The sequence below is a fragment of the Argiope bruennichi genome, chromosome 1 (assembly GCF_947563725.1).
Source record: "Argiope bruennichi chromosome 1, qqArgBrue1.1, whole genome shotgun sequence".
Taxonomy (NCBI): Eukaryota; Metazoa; Arthropoda; class Arachnida; order Araneae; family Araneidae; genus Argiope; species Argiope bruennichi.
In genome coordinates, this window is record NC_079151.1 from 4,498,889 (window position 1) to 4,511,735 (window position 12,847).

Genomic DNA, 12,847 nt, shown 5'->3' on the forward strand with positions numbered 1-12,847 from the left:
ATAAGGAGAGCTAATGAGAAAGAAAATTTAAAATGCCTGCTATAGTAGAATCATGTACATTAAAAATAGAAATGTACTTATCTACTTGTAGGAATTACAAAAAAAAGAGCACAATATTTTTTAGAATATTAATAAATTAAGATTAGCAAAAAAAAAAAAAAAAAAAAAAAAAATGCTCTTAAGATAATATTTAAATATAAAAATGTGACTATTAATCCAATATTAAACTAATTAATTGAATAAATCTTCAGATTTTGTGTGATTGACTTGACAACAAATATGCATATTAGATTTCTTTTTGACTTTTTTTATTTTATTTACTTTATTTTTATGTTCTTTAAATAAATACATAACCTTTGAAAAGTAGCTCTCTTGGCAATTTATTTAGCTTTTCACTCTGTGCTGTCTGGAGAAATGCTAGCCACACCACTTTGATGTTTTTGCAAAACTATCTAATGATAACTAAAGTCATCTAAACCAGTCCTACTGCTGCCAAACAAAATAATCTCATTTAGAAGTGTGGATGGCATAGTGATAAAGCAAGTAAAATATATTTCAATGTGCTATGCTTGTTATAGAAAAATACTTAATCAGTGGCAACTTGCATTGAGCATTCAAGAAAAACGAGATGAAACAACTTCCAGTTTGAATTTAACACTGAATAACAGCTTGTTTTCAAGTCTAAATTCCTCTGAAATTTATTGCTTATTTTAAACAGGTAATGATAATCCAATAAACTGAGTCTAATGAAATACTTTGGTTTTCCCTGTATGTAGTGACAGCTTGTATATTTTTACCAAGAGGTGTTGTAAATTAATATTTCACGATCTTGGTAAATTTCCGCTGAACTTAATGCTTACTATAATATTAGGTTAATATTTAAAAAAAGTTTATTAAATAAAAGTTTTATGTTCACAATAAAATTTTTATCTCTTTAATAATCTTTTCCTTTTTTTTCTCATTTATATTTATGGACTGCAGCTGAACTATAAGATATTGCTATAAAAATATAAAGTTTATTCTAGCTATTAATTTGCTATAAACCATTTATTAAAAATATAATTTATTTATCTCTCTATTATATAAGAAAATTTTGTAAACATTGAGTCTTATTCACTTTGTGATTGGTAGATATTGAGTCACCTGACCCATGACATTTCAGTTTTATTTTATCATTGTTTGAAATATTTAATGAAAATTAGTATTGCATCATAGTATTTCTATTGCACTTGATAATGAAATGGTGACAAAGAAGGAAAAGTAAAGCTTTAATTAACAGCAAAAGAGTTTGAAACAATACTACACTTCTTGACAATTTCTAAGGAACAGTTACATTTTTCGGAATAATTAAGTATAGACGATGATTGAAGAAATGAAACTAAGTACATATTTAGTAGGGAGGATGCGCATTTATTATAGCGCAAAATGGTGCAAATATCGACGCAATGGTGCAAATATCGAAGAATTAAAAATAAAAAAAGATGCTCCTTGGGCGATTTCCAAACAGCCCCACAAACATTGATCTTCAGCTCATAATGATGCAGACATGAGTACCTTAGTAAGATGTGAAATGACCACGGACACTAATGCATATTTTGCATCTGTTCTCCATGCTTTCCACTAAACTATCGAGAAGTTCTTGGAGGATATTGTCCCACTCCTCTCTCAAGGCGATTTTGAGCTCTTGCACTGTTCGGGGAGGGATGGTTTTTTGTGAAACACGTCTGCCAAGAGCATCCCAGGAATGTTCAATGGGATTTAGGTCGAGAGAGCAAGAAAACCATTGCATATGGACAATATTTTCACTTTGTAGTGTGTCCGATACCTCAACGTTTCTGTGGGACCTTGCATTATCGTCCATAAACAAAACGTCTAGACACAGCACCCCTAATAAGACGAACAGGATCCAAAATAACCTCTTTGCAATACCGTTGCGATGTAACGCTTCTACGCTCAAAGATGTGAAGCGGTGTTCTGCCATTGTGCATGATGCCTGCCCACACCATCCCACCTGGGTCGTACCGATCACTTTCACTAAAAAACTGTTGTGCATAACGTGTTCCACGCTCTCTCCACAGTAATTGGGGCCAGAATCACTTGTCACACTGAAACGAGATTCGTCTGAGAACATCACTCTAAACCAATTTTGTATATCCCAACCAACATGTTCCTTACACCAGCGTAACTCTCACAACGATAGCGTGGTTGAAGCGGGATGCAACGAACATCCGTGCATACAAACCAACTTGATTTAATCGCCGTGAGATGGTTCTTGCAGAAACATACGTACCGGTAGTGGTTGAAAGGTTTTCAGCTATCTGGCCAGAAGTTAAATTTCTGTTCCTTTTTGCCACGAGGGCTAAACAGCGATCCTCTGAAGGTATGGTGTTCCTACCATGACCCCTGGCATGCTTTTGCAAAGCATTTTCACCTTCAGCGGCCTTCTTTAATCGCGAGATGACACTCTTTGATACACCCAATGCAGCAGCTAGAGTGGTGATACTTTGACCTGCTTCCAGTCGTCCAACTACTCGTCCGCCATCGTAGGTGCTCAAATGATGTCTTGCTGACATATTGCTCTTAATTATGGCAAGAAGCAAACAGAATTTCATAGAAAAAAACTTTTATAACATCCTGCACTACTTTGGATCAAACATCAAACAGCGTGAATTTTCGTATGAATCATGAGCATGTATGCAATGTCTTTTGTATATTGGGTTGGCAACTAAGTAATTGCGGATTTTTTTTTAGAAAATCAAAAACAATTTTTTCATGGAACTAAATAACTTTATTCTGTAATGTATTGTCCATTTTGATCAATGACCTTTTGCCATCTTTCAGGCAGCATCATAATCCCATGTTCATAAAACTTCTGGTTTTTATTAGCAAAAAACTGAATCAGGTGCGATTTGACATCATCATCATTATTGAAATTTTTACCATTCAAGGAGTTTTGTAAAGATCGAAACAAAAAGTAATCAGATGGTGCAAGGTCAGGACTATATGGTGGATGTGGCAAAACATCCCAACCAAGCTCCAATAATTTTTGCAGAGTGACCAAAGATGTGTGTGGCCTTGCATTGTCATGATGGAATACAACACCTTTTCGATTTGTCAATTCGGGCCGCTTTTCTTCAACTGCATTGTTTAATTTCGTTAGTTGTTCAATGTAGACATCAGAATTGATCGTTCGGTTGGGTGGTAAGAGTTCAAAGTAGACAATTCCTTTGTAATCCCACCACACTGATAACAAAACCTTCTTTTGATGAATATCAGCTTTTGATGTTGTTTGAGTTGGTTCACCTGGCCTGCTCCACGATCTTTTCCGCTCGATATTGTTGTAAACAACCCATTTTTCATCGCCAGTTATCAGTCGTTTTAAAAATGGATCATTTTCATTACGTTTCTTTAGCAAATCGCAGCTGTAATGCGTTGCGTTAAATGTGTTTCTTTCAGTTCGTGAGGAACCCATGTATCAAGTTTTTGAACATAGCCAAGTTGTTTTAAGTGATTTTCAATGCATGTATGTGATACATGAAGCTTCTCTGCAATCTCGCGTTCTGTACTGTGACGATCCGAATCGATTATTGCTTTGATTAGGTCGTCATCAACTTCAACTGGATGACCAGAGCGTTTTTCATCTTTGAGTGAAAAATCACCAGAACGAAATTTGGCAAACCAATTTTGACACTGCCTTTCTTTTAAGGCTTCGTCACCATAAACAGCACATAACTAATCACCAGAACGAAATTTGGCAAACCAATTTTGACACTGCCTTTCTTTTAAGGCTTCGTCACCATAAACAGCACATAACTAATCACCAGAACGAAATTTGGCAAACCAATTTTGACACTGCCTTTCTTTTAAGGCTTCGTCACCATAAACAGCACATAACTTTTTATGAGCTTGCGATGCGTTTTTCCCTTTGCGGAAATAAAAAAGCAAAATATGACGAAAATGTTCCTTTTGATTTTCCATTTTTCAACGAACGCCAAACGAAAACTACGCAACCGATCAAAAAACTTTTTTTACTGATTGACAGCTGAATTGCCAACTATCAAATAACAAAATGTGTTTTACATTTGTACTATGTCTGCAAACCTAAAAATTCAACTGAAGCCATCTATGAGTGAAATCCGCAATTACTTAGTTGCCAACCCAATAGATAACGAATCCTGGTTTACCACGTCCTCTCAACCTGAATTTACTTTTATTGGTCAGCTGTCTGAGACGCAATTTTGCATAAATCACTTGTTCCTTAGCAATTGTCAAGCAGTGTATATGGTGATTCTACTTTTAGACACATTATTTGTGGCAATACTAAAGAATAGCTTTCCGATTTGTTTACCTTTTTCGAATAATGAACATTTTTCATCTTTTGGTTAACAATTGTGTGAATAACTGAGTATCCCTGCATTGCTTTTTAAGTAAGTAATGTGGTGTCAGCGATATTAGATGAAGAAAGTGCGAGCAAGAATCTGCCAGTTTGAATAGGAAAGCTGATAATGAAGCTGCTATATGGGTGAAAAATAAAATCAATAGTTAGATCTTGGAGATATGAACAAAGATGCTCTCATTCTGGGACTTAAGAGTTCTGCATCATAAGAAGGCCGATCCGGTTCATGTATGTTGTCATCATAGAAAGATTAAGCTCCCAACACTGAACGAATGGCCAGTGGAGATTTAAAATGTGCTAACTGGAACTGAAGTATTGGACAATATCGAAGTTGGCAAACAAAAGCGAGCAAGAGTACAAGAAAAGTGTTATAGTATATTATTTATTATTCTTTCATTTGCTTGTGTAGTTTCAAATTTTGGCCTGTGAAAACTTTTTCCACAATAAAACTGCAATTTTAAGCAGTGAAATCTTTTTTCAAAAAGTGTTCATGAATAATCATTGAACTTTTACTATAAATGCATACAAGAATGATATTGAATCAGGATAAAAATTCAACCCTCTTAGAAGTTTTCTACCTCTATAAAAAAAAAAAAAAAAAAAATTGCCTTTCATACTTTGAGTATTGATTCTTCGGTAAAAGTGAATTATAGTGTGTCCCATTCTGCGCCAACAATGCCAAGTCGCCAATAAAGATGACGGACATAATAAACAAATACTTCCGCAGAGCAGTTACGGTTACCATTTCCCGCCATATAATTAGGACCTTTTACTGATAAGTATTGTTTTTCTGTTCGTATTCACATTAAAAAAACGAAATAAGAAAATAACTTTTAATTATAATAAAGAACAAAATTAAAATCTTTAATCGATATTTTTGAATAACATTTTTTATAATATAGTTGTAGTTTATGTACAACTCAACCATTTCAAAAAATAGAAAACAAAGTAGCATTAGGGTTGCTAGAAGAGCGTTGGGTTGTAATATTGGCTACAAACTTGGGGACACTCTATTCTTCACTTTATCCGATTCTTCTGAATGAAAATTGTAATAGATTGTTAATGCATTAATATACTACTTCTTAAATGATAAAATGTTGAGAGTGCTGCTTTCCTATACAGAAGTCACCTTTTCCTGTTATATCAAATTGAGTTATTGTCTGTAAAAATATCTTGTTATCAGATTCATTTATTAAATTTTGATTATACTCTATTCAAAAAGGAATTAGAGTTGCTGCCAGCAAAGGAAATTCAAACCAATGTGTATATCAAGCACCCAGTATCCATGGAGCAATATCTGATGGAAGGAAGTTACAACAAGGTAAATACCAGGAACAAATTCAAAAGCATTCTGAATTTAAAATTGTATTTATATGCATCTGTTTATTTACTGTTTTCATTAAAGAGTGAGTAAAAACAAACTTTTAAAAAAAAATTATACCCCATTTCAAATTTTAATGTTAATAGAAATTTGTATGGCTTATTGATATATTTGTTGCTGCAAGGGGTTGTTTCGGATCTGTTCAAATCAATAAGTTAAAAGTCAACAAAAATAGTTCTGAATTTAAAAAAAAAAAAAAAAAAAAAAAAAAAAAAAACATTACACAGCTGCATTAATCTTTCTCTCTTATTATCTAATTAGATATTTTCGGCATCTATAATATGAAATTGAACCAGTATTAATGGTATCCCCAAAACTTTTTTGCATATTCTCTTTCCCTGAAAAAAATTTTGACTTTGGGAAAGGCAGAGAATAGCTTGTATGGCTATAGTGTACAATAATTGCAAATTAGTCTTAGGCATATTTACTGAATCTATTGTTTGATCTTGGCAATTTCTTTTTAGATTAATCTATAGCATATGGTTAACAGTATCTCTTGGATGTCAAAATTTGTGTTATGAATTTGGTCAGAAACTGAAAATCAAATTAGCGTTTCAGACATGTTTTTTCCTAATAATTGAAACCAAAAATTGATATAGAACTACAACTGTAGTTGCAAAACCACATAATAAATGTGATATTTTAAGTTATTTGTTGCTTCTAAAAGTACATAGTGACAGATGGATATATCCTTTGTTGGATATGGCTTTAAATTTGATTGGTGCTTGCAATACAGATGTTAAATCTGCATGCTGAATTTTAACCGCCTGTTTTTTTTTAAATAGTTATCTAATATTCGAACAGCTGGACAGACTTTCTCTGAACAGATTTTGTTCAAAATTTGATAGAAAACATGCAAATAAAGTCCATAAACCAAATTTCACTCATCTAGTTTGAATCGTTTTATAATTACCTCTGTCACCAGCTAACATATTCGAAAAATGTGTCTTTTGAACTCATTGAAGTCCAAGCCATGTGAATTCATCAAAATCTTAAATTTGAAGTGTTTGATAACTTCAATACTGTCTCAATACTTTTTACTTTACAAGTGGATTAACTAGAACAATGAGACATAATTCTGTCCCTGATTAAAATAGAAATATATTAAATGTTAACATTTTTAACTTTTAATTCAATATATGTAGAAGAGTTGACATTATTTTACAAGAAATATGATTTCTTAATAATATAACCATATTTAAAAAAAAAAGGCTCTAACTATCAAAATGAAGCTTGCTTCTTTTATCTAGTTATTCTGTCACTGAAATTTAATGGGAACCTATTCTTCCTTAATGCCATTCATTCACATTCTCTAAGTAACAATCTCTTTTCAGAGAAAATTTTGGTCAAATTTAAATGGAATGAAATTATAATCCTTTTGTATATACATTAAAATCTGAATTCACTTTAACATTAGTTTGGTAATATATCTAGGTTATCTAACAATTTCATAGATGACCCAAATTCATTTAGCACTTGCTGATATAAATTAGTTATTTTAGACTTGCCTATCCAGACAGAACTTTGTATAATTATTTTTTACAGGTGTTTTTGTCAGGTGGAAATGTACCAGCAGAGAGTTATAACTTTTTCATTAATATACTTCTGGATACTGTAAGAAATGAAATTGCTGCTTGTATTGAGAAGGCATATGAAAAGTTGGCTTTAAATGAAGCATGCAGGATGTTGTTCTTTAACCACAAGAAAGATATGGTTGAATATGCTAAAAAGGTAATAACTATTTAAAAATCAATGAAACTTCATAACTCTCTAGCGTAAAATTTTAAAATATTTTCCTTTTACAGAGAGGGTGGACTGTTTCTGGTGATTATTATGTGTATGATGTAGAGGATAAGGCTCATTCTGATGACAATATACCTGCATTTGAGCTTGCAACGCAAGTTATAGATTATGCCAGAGAATTGGAGATGATTGTATAATTTTTATTATTTAATAAAGTACTTCCTTTTTGCTTCGTAAACCATTTTTTATTAGAAAGATTCAACACATACATATATATGAAAAATTACACAGGTTTATAGTCCAATTTAGATTCTAGTTTCTTATTATCCGCTACTTTACGAACAGCTTTCATGAAATCCTCTTCTACTACATACTCTCGATCAGCTCGAATTGCAAACATACCTAAAAAAGATTATACAATTCAATATTTTATAGTATTATGAAGGACCACAAGATTATTTATGCTTTAATTGATTTAGAACAACTCATTAATATAGAAAAAATTCCTTCTGCACCACACTAGGAAGAGAGCATTTGTCCCATGATATCAGATTTAATGTACACTAGGCTCATACATAAATTGTCAATGCAACTGGGTTTTAATTTCTATGTGACTTAGGCTTAAGTGCTATTCAATTTTTTCCCCTGAAATCTAATTAGAAAAACTACACATGGAGCCAGACTGTTAAACAAATCACAATGATAGTACTCTTTATTATATTATATTCTTCTCAAATACAAAGCAATCTTATATTGCAAAAAAATTGGTATTTTAATTATTAATGAGTTTTTAATGCCAATAAATCCTTTCTTTAGAGACAAAACACATTTAATGGGCATTGTTCAAAATATTGACAAACTGTCATTACAAATATAATTATCTAAGTTGCTAAACACAAATAGCAAAAAAAGATAAAATAAATATTTTAGGAAATTGTCTATTTTAACTCTCCTTAGGGACCGACTAATATTTAAAAATAAAATTAATCAAGCAAGCTGCCAAGATTTATAAAAAATAAAGAAATGCATAAGTAAAAAGGAAGAATGAAATAATACTTTTAATGAAAAACTTTTGCATGGAAACTGTTCTCATCTTTATGAAATCTTGAATGAAAAAAAAAAAAAAGTAAAAATACTGAAAAAAAAAAAAATCTTTAGTTTTTGGGTTGGGGTTTTAAGAAACTTATTTTTGATCATTCAATCAATTAAGTGTTAACAGATATCAAATGAAATTGAAATAAATACCTGCTTCAGTGCAGACATTTCTTAAATCTGCACCATTGAAACCATCAGAAAGTTTAACAACTGCTTCCCAATCTGAAATATATAATTATAATGAATGCTTAATTCAGTCAACTTCCAGTTCTCTCTCTCTCTTCCCCAATCTAGAAATCTTCCAGTATTTTTGACATAACTTTTGAAAATTCCATTTAAATTCTTTCATACTAACATAAAAGCATGGCCCAACTAAAGATAATTTTAAAAAATTCTTATGTTAGATTAAAATAATATTTATAAAATCTTATGTTTACAAAATGCTTGAAATAAATAATTTCATTCGTAAGCTCATTCATATTAAATAAAAATATTTACATTAAATGAGCTGATATTCCTTTTTTGTTAGCATGTTTCCAACTTCTTTTGATCACCATCAAACAACTAATTTTAATAAATTTTGCAATACACATAAAATGCAATAAATTATTTACTTTTATATAAAGAAAGAACATAGGGGAATTTTTTTCAAAGGAGTTGATTTGGGTTCATTTCTAGTATGAAGTAGTGATAAAATAAAGTTATTTCATACTATTTTGTATTTTACTTAATATTCTTTTGAATTTATTGTGCTAAACTTTTCAACTACTCAATGAAAGTTTAAAAATAAAAATTGCCAATGTAGTAAAATGCTACACAAATCTTAAAACATCACAAATGAAAAAAGCTATATTCTATTATTTTAATACAAGTAATAATTATAAATTTATTCATTTACTATTCCTGCTTTGGATACTTACATACCAGTTGTTTTGTACAATTGATAGATTCATTTGAATGAAATAAATTATAAAGTTATACAATAACTATTTGCTTTTTAGTAAAAACCTTTGAGCCTATTTGTATTAAATGATAATAGTGCTAATTACTAGTGATAATAGATGTATAATAATAGTTATTGAAAATTAAACTTTTATTAATTAATAACTACTTTTGATAACCAGTGGATATGCCAGTATTAATGGTTGTTAATTGATTATTTTGTGCAATTAGGTTTTCAGCAAAATATTTTTAAACTTTTAATATTGATAGATATGCAATTTGTATGACTTCAGAAGCAGTACACTTTCATTGTATTATGCATTTCTCTAAAATTAGGAATGGAAAGTATAACTAATCCTATGATTTTCTTGAAAAAACTAAACATGTTCATTAAAAAATATAAGGATAGAAGGAAGAATCATTCAATATTAAAATTTATGTATGTAATAGTATGTGTTCTAAAATGTATGTAATATCTCAGAAGATCTTTCAATAAAAATTTAATTCAATTTTAGTGTATTTTAATAAGAAAACAATTTATAGAGAAGCAAAAAGGTAATATATATTTATGTGCCAATTATATGGAGGTGACAAAAGTCACAGGAAACCTCATAATAAAGAGTCTGTTGTGCTCCTTTTGTCCAGAGAACTACAGCAATTTGAGGTGGAATGGACTCAACAAATCGGAAATCCCCAGCAGAAACATTGTGCCATGATGCCTCTATGGACATTCGTCATTGCAAAAATGTTATTGATATAAAATTTTGAGTACAAACTGACCTCTTAATTATGTTCCATTAATTTTGATGAGATTCATGTCAAGTAATCTAGGTAGCCAAATCATTTACTGAAATTATCCAGGATGTTTTTCAAACTAATCGCCCATAGTTGTGACATGGTGATATGGCATCCATATAGAGTTTTCATTGTTATTTGGGTACATTGAGACCATGAATGGTTGCAAAAGGTATCCAAGTGGCCAAACAAACTATTTACAGTCAATGATCGGTCCACTCCACATAAAAACAGCTCACACCACACAGCGCCTCATTGACAACTTGGGTCTATGGCTTTCGGGATTCATGTCACTCTTGAATCTTGCTGAAACTGTGATTCATTTGACAAGCCATTGTTTTCAGTTGCCTGTGGTCACGAGCCCAGGAGAGGCACTGCAAGCGGTGTTGTGCTATTGATAAAAGCATTTGAATTGGTCTTCTGCTGCTATAGCTCGTTAAAGCCAAATTTCCCAGCACTGTCCCTAATGGTATGAGCATAACAGACAATCGCAATAATCCTTGTTTGTACAGCTTAATTCTAAGGTAATATTGGGTGACTGGCTGTAATTTTTTTTTTTTTAATTGTCCTTACGGAGAAATCCGTCTCACATTAATTTGTGCAGTTATTTCATGCAGTGGAACTAGATGCAAAGAGCATGTCTGTCAATACTGGCAGCTCTAAGCACAAATCACTGGTCTTTGTTATTAAGTGCAAATGGTCACTTTATTCTCTATCCTCTTCAGTCCTGAGGTACACATATGTGTACCTGCAATTATTTTCATTTTTCTTATCCTTTAAAGTTAAATTTTGACGAAATAATGCATGCATTTCAACATCTAGAAATGAAGCTTCCATTTTGCATCAATAAATAGCACTACAGCTCGATATTTTTTTCATATCCATCGCTATTAATTAGACATAACGAAAATGGCGTTGAACAGAAAACACAGCAAATATAAGTACATTTTTTAATATTTATTTTTAAAATAAATGCTTGTATATTTTTTTTATAAAATACTAAGTGTCCGGTTAAAGTCATTACCAAATTATATCCTGTTATCTCTAATAGAATCAGTGAAAATACAAATTTAACTAAGGCACACATATGTGTACCTCAAGCGTTTTCGCGCCCGTTTCTTGAACTGCTTGCGATTCATTGCGCTGTTTATCTTTTGAGCGCTTGTTTTCAAATTATCATTTCTTGCCCTTGAATATATTGTATATCTTTTTTATAATAAATAATTCTTATGTTCTATAATGTAATAAAATATAAATTTAAAAATATTTATTTTTTAACTTGAGTAAGAAATTTAATTTTATAGCTATCTTGTAGTCAGTAATTGATATTTCAAACCGACATCATGTATGGAATATACGGAATTTTATAAGCTAACAATTTTTTTCACGTCAAGTGGCTTTAACTCAAAAGGAGGTTATTGAACTTTTACGAAAAAGTGAGTTTTGGGGAAGCAATAGAATCTCTCATGTATCGAAAATAATGAAACCTGGTAAATAGGATGAATGGGTCACAGACGATAGTAAAATATGCCTTGTCAAGTGGAAAGATAATAAATCTGTGACTATTATCCATATGTATAGGTAATGAGTTAATTGGGATAGGCAGAAGACAGACAAAATAATTGAAACAAAAAGTTGATATAAAATAATCTGCTAAAGTAAAAGCATATAATATGGGAGGCATCGACCATTATTTTGCATATTCCCAATATGCATTAATTACAAATAATGACCGACGCGAGCATTCACGCATTTTGTAGATTTAGTAGTTGTCAACTGCTTGATATACTGTAAAATGGTGGCAAAGCGACAAGCTGAGCTGTCAGGAATGAAGCCGAAAATGTCATGACCCTATTGCAATTTCAAATGCATATAATTTGGTCCTTGTTGAAATATGAGGGAATTCTCATCATCAGCAAGAAAGGAAACCAAGAATAAGTAAAAACTCATCTTTTAATGAAAACGAATTAATAGAAGAAGGGTCATCAAATGATGGAAATGCAATGACAAGACCATTGGAGAATTCATAACCACCCTCTGGTGTAAATACCTCTAAAAGAGCAAGAAAAATTGTCAATTCCCAAATTAAAATAAATAAGGCTAGATATGTCAAGCTATCTGCAATATTACATGGACGATAAGTATGTATCAAAATGCAGTCATCCAGGATGAAACTCTAAGAAAAGAGTCAAATGCTCAAATTGCAATATCTACTTACGTAATATTTTTAAAAAAATGAAATTTCATTCAAAATAAGGTTTAATAGATTATTAATATAATAAATTTTGTATTTTTTTTTTTTTTTTTTCATTTATAAGGCCTTAGAATAAGAAAAGTATAGCTATTAAGTAACCAAGAATTTTTTTTTCTTTCATCGAAGATGCTTTAACTTGCTTAAGACCTGAGGTATACATATGTGTACCTTAAAATTATGGGATTTAAAATTGTTTGATCAGCAAATATTTTTTCCCACAAACTATTGAGATGTAACAAAG

At 31.1% G+C, this 12,847-nt stretch overlaps 2 protein-coding genes across 2 annotated transcripts in view; one reads left to right on the forward strand and one right to left on the reverse strand.

The window, feature by feature from the left end:
* The window catches only part of LOC129962507 (26S proteasome non-ATPase regulatory subunit 8-like), a 36,755-nt gene extending 28,997 nt beyond the window's left edge, over positions 1-7,758 (forward strand). Inside the window, exons 5-7 of the mRNA XM_056076252.1 lie at positions 5,619-5,717; positions 7,323-7,508; positions 7,583-7,758. Coding sequence (XP_055932227.1) covers positions 5,619-5,717; positions 7,323-7,508; positions 7,583-7,717 — 420 coding nt within the window. The 3' untranslated portion in view covers positions 7,718-7,758. The remainder of the gene's footprint in view (positions 1-5,618; positions 5,718-7,322; positions 7,509-7,582) is intronic.
* The window catches only part of LOC129962500 (26S proteasome regulatory subunit 10B), a 35,129-nt gene continuing 30,025 nt past the window's right edge, over positions 7,744-12,847 (reverse strand). Inside the window, exons 11-12 of the mRNA XM_056076245.1 lie at positions 8,766-8,837; positions 7,744-7,922 (exon numbers count right to left, since the gene is read on the reverse strand). Of these exons, the coding sequence (XP_055932220.1) occupies positions 7,804-7,922; positions 8,766-8,837 (191 nt within the window). The 3' untranslated portion in view covers positions 7,744-7,803. The remainder of the gene's footprint in view (positions 7,923-8,765; positions 8,838-12,847) is intronic.